This window comes from Morone saxatilis, unplaced genomic scaffold, assembly GCF_004916995.1.
Source record: "Morone saxatilis isolate NCDOM2014 unplaced genomic scaffold, NCSU_SB_2.0 Contig24, whole genome shotgun sequence".
Classification (NCBI taxonomy): Eukaryota; Metazoa; Chordata; class Actinopteri; family Moronidae; genus Morone; species Morone saxatilis.
Genome location: NW_023339807.1, coordinates 1,235,252 through 1,250,039, shown reverse-complemented (window position 1 = coordinate 1,250,039; position 14,788 = coordinate 1,235,252). Strand labels below are relative to the sequence as shown.

The window sequence follows — 14,788 nt, the reverse complement described above, 5'->3', positions numbered from 1 at the left end:
TTTCCAGAATCTCTGAATATGCAAATGTTGTTCATTTCTAAAGTTTTCCTGCTGGACACAAGATGTCTCCTACTTCACTGTAAAGTCCATTCTCAGTGGATGTGCACTGGTGGCTTCAAGTTTCTACATCACACTGTACAAGCTGCATACTGGACCAGAACTGAATTCGAAACTGCACTGTGATTAGTTTGAACCACGCATCAGGCACATTACACAATGCAAGCAGAATGAAAAAGGGGACTCTTCACTCAGAACTCACTCTGGCTCCTCCAACAAATGCAGGCGACTTTGTGGCCTCTTCGTAGCTGTCGTAGACATTGGGATAACGAATGCGTTCGTACACTCTCTCTCTGCTGAATACAGGCTCCCGTCGCGCAGTCAGCAGGGCCTGCTCCCTGTACGAGAAAACACAAGACATATGGAACACGAAAAATCCAGAAAAGGAAGCGACTGTAAATAAAAGGTGCCTAATAGTATGTCAAAATGAGAAGAAAGAAGTCTAAGTCAAGGAAGAAAGGAATAAAGAGCAATGTCATCCCAACAAAAACATTACACACACAATGTCACATCTGCAGCCACTTGGTTCCATACATGAACCCTCACATACATCCATATTTTTGGTTGAGAATGAAAAGTGCAGTTGATGATTCAAATGAAGAGGCACAGATGTGAGGCATTATGTTCCTTTCTAAAGTGGCTTACCTCTCTGCTAATCTTTTCCTTCACACTGGGCTGGATTTGGCCATGCTAAGTTTTTAATTAAACAGATCACTGCTCTTTTTTTTCATCCTCTGAAATTAAACTTTCAGAAAAATCCTCTACAAAAAAAAAGATGTGACAAGCTGTAGCTATTTTGTAAACCTCCAGCCAAGTTGTCATGAAAAATTCAGAAACTTGTCGGTTTTTGGTGCTGAAGGTGCGCAGAAGGTGACGGACAAGACAAATGAGGGGAAAGGGAAAAAGAGAAAGTTTGGGAGAAAGTTTCGGGAGAGATGATGTACCGCTGGGCTCTCATCTCTTTGGGGTCGAAGGGCATGACTGCGTCTGAAGAGTCGCTGTCATCCGTTCCTTTGCCTCTCTTCCTCTCTCTCTTCTCTCCCCTGCGGTACATCTTCATCATTTGTTTCTCCTGCTCTGAATGGATGGTCACCTGGCACCCATAGGTGGGCTTGCTCACTTCGCCACCAACTTTTCGGCTCACATCTGGAGGAAATACAAACAAAAAGATATAGTAAATAAAAGCCAACATGCTAGGACATCAAAGGTTTGCCTGAACTGGATTAAATTACAGCATAATAGTATAATGCAAAGAGATAATATCTTAATGCCCTTAAGAGACAAAATCCAAAACACAGATGAGCGTACATTAGAAATAGCAGTAGAAACATCATGCTAATCAATGCCAATTTTTATGAAGTAACAACAGAGGGAGAAATGATTTTGTAGGAATTAAAGACTAATGCTATATTCAACAATGATCAAGAACTAAGGGGTTTAACAGTACATTCGTCACAAACTGTGAAACAGGACATTCAGTTCAGTACAAGACTTTCTTCACTTCACTATTCCCTGTGAACAAATCCATTACTGCCAATTTAGCCTAATACCTATTGTTGTATATATTTATTATTATTATTATTATTTATATTTAAATAATTTGTTTTTACTCACTTTTTATTAGTAGTATTGCTAACCTGCTTTTGTTTTATTAAGCACTTTAAGAGTATTTATCCCTGGATAAACAGTAATAAATAAACAGTTTGTTCTCATTGAGAAAACAACCTCAGGTGAGCCAGTGTCAGTAATAATGGATTCATATTTCAGCTATAATCTTGATAGCCCACTGATGTCAGGTGCATGCGGCATTGCACGGGTTAATGTTCCCCACTGCAGCCTCCCTGTTTGAGGCACAACAGCTCAATAAAAGGCAGAATTGCTCTTGAAAACAGATGAGATCTGATGATTGCACCACGGCCTGGGCTGATTGACTGAATGATTTCTTCTTTATCTCGTCTAGCGACTCTACCTGCTGCACAGCCTCCCTCTCGTTCCGCCAGCCCCCCTCTTCCTGTCACTCTTACCCTCCCTCCCATTACCTCTCCAACTCCCAACCCCTTTAACTCTGTCACCCTCTATGCACCAATTCCTCTGTCTAAACCATTCTCCATCCTTTACTTTCCCTCTCTCTGGGAGCTATTGTGCCTTATTATGTGTCTCCAACAGTGATTGTCTCCAAATCTCCAGGATTTTCATTTCCACAAGCGATCATGGTACCATAATCACTGTGAAAGGCATCGCCAAGATAGATTTTGTTTGTATATGCTAACTGTTTTGAGGTGTCTTCACACCTTTGAAACTGTAGTCTTTAAAATCAATAAGATTTTCAAAAAACATTTTTTTAGACTCTTTATAACCTAGCAGTGACGTAGAAGTCTTAACCTCAATGACTAAAAGATCCTTAATTCTATAATTTATCATGAATCAATGAATGGACATAATAGGTAAGTAAATATCAAACAGTTACCATTTTAATGCTTGTAATCCCTATATAACGTGTTGGATATGTGTTTACAGTTACAGTGGTACTAAACAAGTACATCTGTAATGTATATTTAACATTTCTGATCATGGTTTTTAAACAGCCACCTGAAACATAATCAAACTCTGACATATTTTACTTATCAATGCATAGGAAATGAATTCATCTACTAAACGAAATCAGATGTATATGTAAAAATTATACTGAACAAATTTAAATGCAAATGTTATTTGTGCTCAGGAGATATAGTTTAAGGTCTCCAACTGTTTTATGCACTCTACCAAATTTATTCTTTTACATTTTAAGCAGAAAAACTGGTTTATATATCCGTCTATGATTATTCCATCTGATGGCAGATGACATATCAAGTATCATTAGTATGTGATGTCCATTTCTCCAACATAAGCTAAGATAAGTTTTAGGGATGTGGCAACTAGTGATTATTTCCAGTATCAATTAATCTGTCGAGCATTTTCTCAGTAAATGGATTTGTTTTTTTTGTGCAAAGAAAATGTTGACACATGTCATAGAGGACTAACGGAACCAGGAAATATTCGAGAGAGAAAGAAAGTAATTTTATCTTAAATAACTCAAAACAATTTATTCATTATAAAAATAGTTAATTTAATCGTTGACAACTAATCAATAAATTGGCTAATCGTTCTAATGACATACGGCATCCTCACTTACGGCCAGTATCCATGGACACCACACTGAAGAGGACCACGGAAGAAGACTGGGACGCTCAAGTTTCTATGAACTGCAAATTAAACTCTTTATAACTATATGCAAGGGAGATGTCTTAAGCTCATCTTAGAATATGTAAATAGTAAGGATAGTGATAGTGAGTTACTTGCTACAGTTGCATTTTATTGAGAAATGGTAAAAACGCAAGAGAGATGAGAATGTTCACACCAACTCTTCCCTTCTGAAACGGTTTGATCTCCTCATGAATCTTTGGTCTGAACTGGGTTTTTATCCTGTAAACTGACTTTTCCAAGAACCCTTTAACTGTTTGGGGGGTCTGTTTGAAAAACTGATGAACATTTGTAGACTGAATGATGTGAATTGAAAACATGAACACATAATTGATCATTTTAGTTGATTTATTCCTTCTTATCAACCTCAGTTTAACTGTTGCATTTAAATGTTTGCTCAGCTAATCCTAAATTGCAGAATTCTGTAAAACAATGACATGATGTGATCAGATCTTCACTCCACAATTCCACTAAAAGTTGATAATGAATTATATTGAATTATTATGTACTTACAGCCCTATGTAGCTTGTTATCATTAGCCTTGTGAATGTACAGTTACTCAGTTTAAGACTGCGAAATGACAGTGAGACTAGAAAAATGCACTTATATTGGCTGGTAATCTAATCCCTTGGTTTAACTGCAGAATAATGCACAAATGTGCCCATTTTGCCTACAATATAAACTTAATTCAGCTCCAGCTGCTCCAGAGCTAATGAAATATTTCTGCTATCACAAAGTCATACAAAGCACTCTATAATCCTCCCTATAATTTTGTCTGCTCACAGTGTGGTTTAACAATTTCAATATATGGCTCTCACCCGCATTTAAATCCTATAATCGTGAAGAAACTCTTTAAAGAACACTGAATTCAAATCAATAACGAATTGTATAAATGACCTAAGTACTACTGGTAGCCAAATAGATATCCTTGTTGCAAGCATGAGGATGATGCAACAAGCATTCACTGAGTCCTTGTTTTTTGTGTTAGTTGTCACACTTACAGCTGTGAGCTTAGTTTGTTTTTCGAGGGACAGGGAAAAGCCTCCATTCTGATCATGGCCTAAGGAAATTGTCTAAAATGCTTGTCAGAGAAACACTGGCATCATCTTGTTGTTAAATTCACAACAGAACCATTTGCTAAGGTACATCAAGTCTGGGAAACTGATTTTTGTGTCATTTTCTGCACATATTCCTCGACACCTACTGTACCACACCAGAACTGAAAAGAAATATGCTTAATGACCCAGTCAAAGGCATTTGTACACACAAACACAAGCACTCAATGGGAGGTGATTTCTATCAGGTTGGAGCTGTCAGCATCCCACCGGGTTCCACCTCTCAGTGTGTCTCCTTGCTGTTTTGGAGAAGGCTAGACAATACAGCTCAAACTTTGACAATGGCTCTAGAGCTGCTACAGCGCAAACAAACAGAAGTAATGCCGAAGTTAAGCTACAACTACAATAAAAATATAGTCGAATGCTGAAAGGGATAGCAAAAAAGGGCCTATTTACACATCCAGCAGACGTGGAGCAACCATAACACTTAATATTAAGGCTTCTGGCCACCTGATAAATGTACGTCTAATATTTAGGGCTGCCCCCTAATACAGTGGTTGCCAACCTTGTTCCTTAAGTGAGCCCTGTTCTCTCATTGAGTAAACCGACAACCCCTGACTTAGTGACATATTTTATGGATATTTCATATTATATAGAAAACTGTAAAATGAACCCAAACAGTGAACTCAGTAACTGCAAGGCGAGTGATTTTGATTAATTTTGAGCAGATTATTCCCTGTTTAGAAAACTTTGTATGCAATTTTCTGTCTGTATTATGTATTTTTTTAACAATCATACAGACTTAATAGGCTTCTTTTATAACAAATTTGGTGTTTTTTTGTCCCTGGCACTTGGCTATTGTTCTATTAGACAGTATACTTTACATTTACTTTTCTTCACAGAAGTCAACCAAACGCTGAGATATAGAACTGCTGCAACCCTTAGTAGGGGTCCCGACCCCCAGGTTGCCGATATTTAGAGAGCAGAGGCCAATATATAATGCAGATATAAAAGCAAAATTAAGTAATGTAGATTTCCATTATTCTATTCTCATTACAATCGAATACACTTGGTTATCTTAGCAGGACACATGTTACTGTAGATGGCATTTTTATTAATTTTTATTATGCTGTAGATTTCAGAATGTAACTGGTATTTAGGGAGAGCAGAGTACAGTATGTCATTCAACTGCATTATTCAATACATTATAACACAATATATATATTTCATCCGAGCCAGTAAAAGTTTTAGCTTATAGTTGCTGTCATTTAGGAGAAACATGTTATATTTAAAAAAGACGATGGTGACAAATGTTTCCAGTAGGATGCATCAAACTTCACAAAGGGGAGCCCTGACATCGTTCCCCAGCAGCCACACTGACAGCCTGCCTGCAGACATTTTTTTTTTTTTGTCTGTCTGTGTTGTTATCTCAAAATGCCCGATATCGGATAATCCAGGAAAAAAAAGTTAATTTAACGTTATACATCAGTTTGTTTGAGCTGTTAGAATTAGAAGGCGGCTGATGCTAACAGCTTCATATATCATATGGGTATATATGTATTTTAAAAATGTAATTAATATTGTTTAACAACTAGTTGACTAATGGCTTTAACTAACAACTACTAGTAGATTAGGAAAATGTTTAGTCGGGGGCAGTCCTACTAATATTCAAACACCTTTTAGCTCGGTTTTGGTCTCACCTTGAATGTGTCGGTTATCGGCGATTGGGTCCATCATTGGTTGCTCTTTTTTTTTTGGCAAGATTTTTGGGTGATCAAATGTCTTGTTTTGTAAGTAAAGTAGTCCAAAACCCCAAAATATTAAGGTTTCTGTCACAGAATTGTAGAAAAACCAACGAATACTATCCAAAACTAATCTAACCAAAAATCAATTAAAAAAACCCAATGACTTCAAACTCACTTCCGGGTTTTAGGACTCATTCCTGCAGCACTCTATTATTGTAATATATTATAGTATGTCAATGTTACTGGACTTTCACCTCGAATGTCACTTGCCAACACCTGTTAAAAACTTTCTGGATGTGTGGACATGTTGTCTTCTTAATTGTCCATTCCATATACTGCTGCCTCTATCAGCCATTGAAATGTGGAGAGGAGCCACCAAGAGAATCCGTTCTTTGATAAACATGCAAGTGCCAAGCTGCAAACTGCAATTTAAAAGCTAATCAGCAAGAGACAGGCATTCCCACTAAATCCCACTCTTCCTGATGGCATGCAAATAGTGGAAAATTTAATCAGCCTTTTTTAACCCTCAGTCGTCAAGGCAACACTAATCTCAAAAGCTGTCTGGCAAGTGAAATTTTTAATGCTGATCAAAAGTTCTTCATAATGGGAGTAACATCAGCTGAGGTTTGAAGAACACGACTGCAGTGCTGTCTTGTGCTGTAGTGATATGTGGTTGGTTTAGTTACACACTGCCTGATAAAAGGTGAGACAGAACTTTACACTGAATCATAGGTAGCATGTATTTCAGACTCAGATTTGTCTAAGATTTGTCTTATCCATCAAACCTGTCATCTTGCCAGGTTAGAGGATTGTGACAATGAGGGAGAGTGAAATCTAATACCCTGTGTATTCAGCAACGCTGCGCTCAACTGCTGTAATTTATCTTCTAATATCCACGAAGCAAGAGCAAAAGCTGATGGTGAGCACTGGTCTAGAACTATTTGGACTCGTAGGCTTTCCAAGCTATTAGATCCATCAACTTAAGTCTGCAAAACTTTTTGTCTGGGCCTGATACTTTTTCACTGGTAAAAAATCATTGAGGATCACTAAGATTAATTTTTTAGGACCTCGATAGCACCCATGTATGGATTATTCTCAACGGAGAAATACTGTTCATAAAACACTTCAGAAAGAGCCCTTAGTCACGTATTTACTGGCTGATATATCAGGGCTCTCACTCTTTAAAAAAATATTTTTCCAGGGCCTTTCCAGGACACTTCTAAGTAAAGTAGCTGTAGTAAAAAGTAGTAAGTAAAGTAGTAAACCTAACAATCATTAGAAATACATTTCCAGATAATTAGTTTATTATGCAGCTTTCAGGCTCCAATTTAAAAGAAGCTGTACTCATAATCCTGGTTGTACTGTTAACTAGTGGTGACTTTAGAGCCTAAACTTCAGGGTGCCTATGACTGGAATCATACATATAAACTTGTCATCAAGAGGGAGCCATATAAAGGCCAGCACACTAGATGATGGGATTGCTGATCCCAAAAAGTATTCAAGTACTCTGTGTCATGTCAGTAAGTGTTTTTTTTTCTCAACCAATACCAATATTGATATTTGAGAGTTTAAGAAGTATTTTTATATAAACACACAACAATCATTTTAAGGAGCAACTAAATTAGATTTTTCATAGAATTTTTACGGAGCAGATTTTTAGCAAGCAGGTTGGTGTCTGTGCTCTATGGTGGACAAGCCATGTAATATTTCTCTTAAACATATTTTAGATTTTCTGTACTTACATTTTTTATTACTCTCTCCCAACACATCCTTGACTGTACCGACCTTCCAGCATTCAAATCTCTGACAAAAACTCACCTTTTTAAAATTGGCTGTGTTAATGTTTAGCACCACTCTACTATTTGATGTTGTTTGCTTGCTTTTATGTTTTCGTGTCTTTGAGTATTTAGAAAATAAAACATATTATTATCATTATTACTTATTGACGTACATATATACTGATACTAATAATATCGCTAATATCAGCTAATATATTGATGTGGCCGATCTGTTCTCAGCGCTAGGTTCCATACCTGCCATAACACTGCATAACATAAAATGTCATTAAATACTCTCCTCACCCTCTTCTCTGTGAAGCACCACTTCTCTGTAATCTGCCGTTAGTGTGAAATTGTTCTCCATGGTACCAGTGGTACTGGTAATCGAGCCGGGTTTTCTTAAATCTGGAGAACAAGATTTGTAGACAAGGGCTTCTCTGCAGCAGTACAATACTGTTTGCGATGCCAATTTGTGGTTTTGATAATATTTCGATTAATTGTTTAGCCATAAATTGCACCACTGGAAGTCAAAAACTCCAAAGGGTACCTTTAAGAAGACAAATTCACGTCATACAGTGTGTGAACAAGAAACTATGTATTACTTTCTTTTTTCCAACACTAAAAATGCATCTGAATTATTAAATATTAGCAACTGATTTAATCAAATTGAGTCTATTACATCATGACTGAGCTTTTTTGTTGGGGGCTTTGAATGTTTCACTTAACTTTGTATTAAAATGTGTTAACACCACTGGCTACAGCCATCATTTCACTGGCCAATATTCCATCTGAATTAGAGTCATCAGTATACATCAATGATTTCACCTGACCAAATAAACAAACAGAGCAACTAGTCTACATTAATAAGCCCATGTACTGTTTTACACCCCGTTTTAAAATCTATATTTAGGACCTGTGAATTTAAAAATACTACCCAAACTCTAAAGGATGAGTGTGTGTGACTTTAAATAGTTGCAGGGATTATTCTGACAAAGCAGGAGCTCTCTCTTCTAATCTTCAACCACTCTTTGATGTCTACCTTGCATATAGATCAGAAGACAGCTCTGGCAAAGTAAAACTATCCATCCTTACCTTTCCACCAGTATCTGCATCTACTACAGCTAAAGGAGGGGAAAACAAGAAGATGGGTCTGCCTCCTCAGGTCAAAAGACACAGGGGGTTGAGACACAACACAGGCTCAGGATGGAGGATGGCGTTTGAAGTAAAAAAAACATGCAGGCATGTTAGGCAGGTACATCAACAGTAGGGCTGCTTTAGTACAGCTCACTATCAAGCCCTCTGAAATACTATATCATACAAAATCAATGAACACAGCCTTACACTGCTGGGAGAGGTAAATAACTACAGCAGAAACCAGTGTAAACCAAGTCCACGCAAGAGCCTGTGCTGATTTGGGCCAACACCATGCACGTGTCAGCCTACTTCTCTATCAATATGGCATGATATTCTATAATTCTTCTTATTCATGAGAGTTATTAAAGTAGGGACAGAAATAGAGAGGACGCCCGCAAGGGAGGCTTTAGTCTGGTCTTCATCATTTCTGCTAGATGGCATAAAAAACGTGACAGAAATAATGAAGCATTGAGTTAAAGACCAATCTTTAGGTAACAGTCTTTCAAAGTGCCACACGGTTCAAACAACATACTGATACACTGACCGTGATAGACAATGGGTTTAACATAATGTTGGAATCCAAAAATCATCGAGCCAGACATATTTTTTATGGTATTAACAATAACAACAACAACAACAATAACAAGAATAAAATCTCAAATTTATAAAAAAAAATGTTTTATCCAATCTCCAAAACAGCTGTGTAGCTGCTGCCAAAACAGCTGTGTAGCTGCTGCCACTAGCTCGTTAGCAGTCCTACTAGCTGTCTGTTCCCAAACAGGGAGCTTAAAGGAGTTTGGTAGCGGGTGACCCAGCAAGTAAAGAGCAATGGAACCGGAGCATGGCTGACCAACAGAGGCCGGCTGATTTATAGAGGCTCTGAACCATGAAACAGAGGAAGAGGAGCGCGTTTGTAGTAGGTTAATTTGTAAGTAACTGTTAACTTCCATCATCCATGGTATCAACAAGTCTACCAGTATTTGTTTCAGTAAAGTTGGAAGTTATTCATTCTGTGCTTTGAACAATGAGACTGTGTGATGTTACCCTTGGTGGAAACTAAACAAACTAAAGGTTGTTCTGACACATTCACAATCATTTCCACCTTTTCTGTTAGCATTTAACAGGCCGCTGTTCAGGCGGGTAGGATTAGGCTTAACATTGCCATTTAAGAGCCTCGGAACAAGCTCAACTTTAACCAAGCTGTACTAGTTAAGTTAGGGTTAGGGCACCTCTGTCTTCTTTAAACTACAGGAGGAAAATGCCAGCAGCAGCCTAGTTAACTAGGGGTGTAAGAAAATATCCATACACTTAAGTAGCGCAATATTTAGTTTTGATATTGTATCAATTCTCAAAAACACTGAATAGACTTTTGTCTTTAAACTCCCAACCACTACACAGTAGTGTTGTAAAAGTAAAGTAAAGCTATGAAGTAGGATGTTGTAGGGACTGTGATACAAAGCAGAACCCACTGTTCTAGTTCTTACTCTTTTATGCATATGGTGGGGTGTTCTATACATACATTCTATATATATATATATATATATATGACATTCATGACAAGTAGAGTTTGTGTTACCCTGGAGATGACCTGGTTGCCATGGGGTTGTCTCACCTGATGGGTAGCCAGTCCTGTCAGGTGGGATGGCGAGCAGGGAGTCCACGATGGCCGCCCTTTGCTGGAGGAGAGTGGAGATCATCTCTAGCCCCTCTGGGCCCAGCAGCTCGAACAGCTGGAGGGACAGGGCGGAAGGGAGGGGGTGAAAATTCAGTAGCCACAAGCCAAAAACACATATCTACAGCGGCAGCAGGAAGCGTACCACCACACACACATCCAAACATGTACTATATACATCCTATGGCTCACCAACACCGCCCAAACACGCTGCTACTTGGCAGGCTGAGCACCTGGTAATTACCATCCGCCTGGTACAGAATATGCTCTGCCGCTTAGCCTCCCAAACATAGCCACCTGGCACTTAGCAAGTGACAGAAAAACAACAACAACAAGAAATCCTGTGCACAGCAGCGGCGGCGACAGCTCACAATTAAAAGCATAGTGAAGACGGGGCTGCAGAGACACTCATCAATATCATTGTGAGGCAGAAGTGGGAGTAATGATAAAGTTTAGGCTTTCTAATTGGAAAATAGTAGACATGAGGACCTGGGGTATGTAATTTGAACCTGTACAACAATGTGGGGCTGTTTTCTCTCTCCTTTCAGGGTTGGTTTTAGGATGGAGGTATGGCTTGCTCTTTCAGTCTGTCCTCCCTTGGGGAGGCAATAGTCAGCACAGCAGGGAACTAAAACAACAGACGCACTTTGATGTCAGGTCAGCCATCGTCTTTGTTGGGGTTATCTTTGTTTCCCTCTGTGGTCTCTTTTATATCTGCTCTAAATTTCTATTGGTCCCTGCGAATGTCTCTGTTTTATTAGACTTGAGTGTACACTATGTGGGATTGGGAGGTGGTGGGGTGGGCTGGGGTTTCACCTGCTCAAAGGGATTGTTTTTATGAACTCATGAATTCCGTCCTTGCACTTGACTGATTAGGTGTGGGTTCTGCTGGGACTGAGGCAGAGTTTCTCCTTCAGATGGACTCTACAGTCCACCATCCTGCAGGCAAGCTCAGTTCCAAAGCATTAACTGTGTAATAACTCCACATGTGCAAAGCTACAGGTCAGGAGTGTAAAGACCTGTGTCCTTCTCCTGTGTCCCCTCCTATCTGTGATTAAATATTCAGCCTTGATGCTCAATGTTTCAGCCGGTAAATGGAACAATTACAGCATTGTTTGAACTGAGTCACCACCAGGCAAGGCTGTATCTCTCCTGAGATAAATTCAATACAAAAAATGCAAGATTAGATTTAGATTCATTTTAAGCAGTCACATATTCTAAGCATTGCCATGTGATGACTCTGGCCAATGTTTGTGAAAAGAAATATTTAGGCATAAATACATGCATAAATAACATAGTAGATTAAAAGAGAGCATGAGACTGGCAGCTGCTGGTGCATCTGGCTTCGACCAAGATGACACGTGTGCAACGCAAGGCGTCTCTCCAGACTCTGTGAATTCCTATTTGTTTGAAGTCTGTTCACTCAGAACAGCCCTGCTTCCATATTAAAAAGCCAAAGATTGAATTTCAAAACTCTTTAGGGTGGCAGTAGCTCAGTGTGTAGGGACTTGGCTTGGAAAACCGGAGGGTCACCGGTTCAAGTCCCCCAGATCATAGTATGGAGTGTGGACTGGTAGCTGGAGAGGTGCCAGTTTTACCTCCTGCCGAGATGCCCTTGAGCAAGGCACCTAACCCCAAAACTTGATTGTGTGCATTTCAGCCTGTGTGTGTATTAAAATAAAAAGAAAGAGTGAAAAAAATGTATCCAATAGGGGATTAATAAAGTAAATCTTAAATCTTAACTCACGCAACTTACTCAACTTACTCACACTGCCATCTTCAAGTTTCTGAGTGTCCACATCTTAGAGGATCTCTCTTAGACCCTCAACACTTAGACCCAGGTCAAGAAGGCAGACATGTGTCTCTCCTTGCAGGTAAGACTAAAAAAGTCCATCTGTCTCCTCAGATTCTGCCCAAAGTCTATCACTGCACCATCAAGAGTATCCTTACCAACTGCATCACAGTATGGTATGGAAACTGCCTAATGCATCACCAGTACTCAACTCCCCACCATTAAGGCTGTCTAGCAAAAGCAGGGTCTGCGCAGCATTGTCAGGGACACCTCTCACGTAGGCCGCAGACTGTTTGCCTACCTCCCCTCTGAGAGGTGCTGAAGGACAGCAGGCTCAGGAACACCGTCCTCCCCTCAGCTGTCACCTTGCTGAACTGAACCTAGGGATGGGAATCCAGAACCGGTTCCAGTTGAGAACCAATCCATCAGAATAATATGCATCGGAGCTTAGGGTTAGGGTTAGCTGAAAACCTGCTTAAGCCTACTTTATTCCACAGAGAAAACTGATAAGGAATAAATAAGGGAATTGCTTAAAAATTTGGACCTATAAGCACAAACGATAATGGCATTGGTTAAAAAAAAAATCCTATCAATTTCCATCCCTATGTGTACCTCAGCGATAGCCCCCGCCCCTCGCCTCCTACACATCTTCCTCCAGTCACCAGACATTTTCTTGTTCACACCTCCTCCCTGGAACACCAATCACCACCCGCCTACCTCTGGTGATTGAACATTTGCACTAGGACTGTATGCTTTTCACAAACCCATACAAACTACCATTCATACTACTGTTCATGCTGTAGATCACTGACCCATAGAGATCTATGAGATTCATATACCACCTGTACTGTCCTGATGGATGCATCTGGCTTTAGTGAGCTGGTAAACTGGTAAACTGGTCTGGACTAGAGGTGTTGAAATTAATCACTCTCTTCTCTCCTCTCTCTCCGCTCCGCTCCGCTCTCTCTCTCTCTTCTCTCTTTCTCTCTCTCTCTCTCTCTCTCTTCGCTCCTCTCTTCTCTCCTTCCCTCTCTTCTCTGCTCTCGCTCTCGCTCTCGCTCTCGCTCTCGCTCTCTCTCTCTCTCTCTCTCTCTCTTTCTTCTCTCTCTGCTCTATCAATTGCTTCGCCACAGAAGCAGAATTGTAAAACTTCAGCTGCGTTACAGGTTAGTTCCAATGTTTCTCACGTAGTTGACATTTCGGAAGTGAACTCTTTTCCCACTGACATCTTAGATGTAGAACACCCTGTGTGTTGTGCTGTGTGTGGTGAGTTGAGAGAGAGAGGAGAGAGAGAGAAGGGAGAGAGAGTGGCACCTGCAGTCTTCCATGCATCCACTCTGTGTGACTCCAAAGTCAACAGTAAGTTGAAAGGCTCGCCACTCAGCTGCCCATTAAAGAGCTGACAATGGAGGAAACCTGCTTTCTTATTATTTCTCATTGCTAACCCTCAATTGCTGACATTTCATCGTAGTCTGCAAGTTTCTGGGAGGAGTGTTACAGTGGGAAATCCATTTTGGTTATATACAATAGCCTTCAATGGGAGGGCAGTTTGACAGGGCCATGTTGAAGTATCCTCACGTTAATTGATAGTTGAAACCTACAGTGAAAGTGTTAAATGCTGAGCTTCGGATTAGGAACCTATTAAAACAGGATTTCTCAGTTACCACAATCACATTTCTTTGCACATGTTTACTACCTCAAAACACGACTCATTAGTCATCTGTACACTCAAGCATCTTTAACAGCCTACAAAAGGCTGGTCCAGACTTAGAGGTGTGAATTAGTCACTGATCCCAATTCGCCTTCGATTACATATATCATGGTCTCGATTCGATTCGATTCCTCGATGCATCACGCATGCTTCAACATACATTCATAAGCCAAATATGATATACTTGACTGAAATTGCATAGATAACTGTATAGCAATTATAACATTTCTATATTAGTTCAAAATGGTTGTTTTTTCATCCAAAAATACAAGTAGTAAAATCTTTTTTATTTACTCTGCGCTTCTCCTCCGTTTTCTTTTATCCTGTCAAGAAACTTCTCCATCCTCCTCCCACCGTCAATCCCCCTGCCTGCCCGACAATCTCATGCACCCCCCAGGCGGGCGCGCCCCACTATTGAGAAGATGTCTATGATGAAACGGGTTTAGCTACTGGGAGAATGTTATTTTTCATTTGAAATTTAGCCGCGGCCGGAAAAATTCAAACGACGACATCATTGCGTTATAATGATATGGTCGGCACTATCTGCCATCGAGCTATGCATTGTTCATGTCTGCATCGCGAGTGCATCGATTATTGGATTAAT

The 14,788-nt window shown here is 39.8% G+C and overlaps 1 protein-coding gene across 1 annotated transcript in view; it reads right to left on the bottom strand.

The window, feature by feature from the left end:
* Positions 1-14,788, bottom strand: part of ascc3 (activating signal cointegrator 1 complex subunit 3) — a 141,758-nt gene that overhangs the window by 111,484 nt on the left and 15,486 nt on the right. Inside the window, exons 5-7 of the mRNA XM_035672105.1 lie at positions 10,622-10,739; positions 1,002-1,203; positions 260-395 (exon numbers count right to left, since the gene is read on the bottom strand). Of these exons, the coding sequence (XP_035527998.1) occupies positions 260-395; positions 1,002-1,203; positions 10,622-10,739 (456 nt within the window). The remainder of the gene's footprint in view (positions 1-259; positions 396-1,001; positions 1,204-10,621; positions 10,740-14,788) is intronic.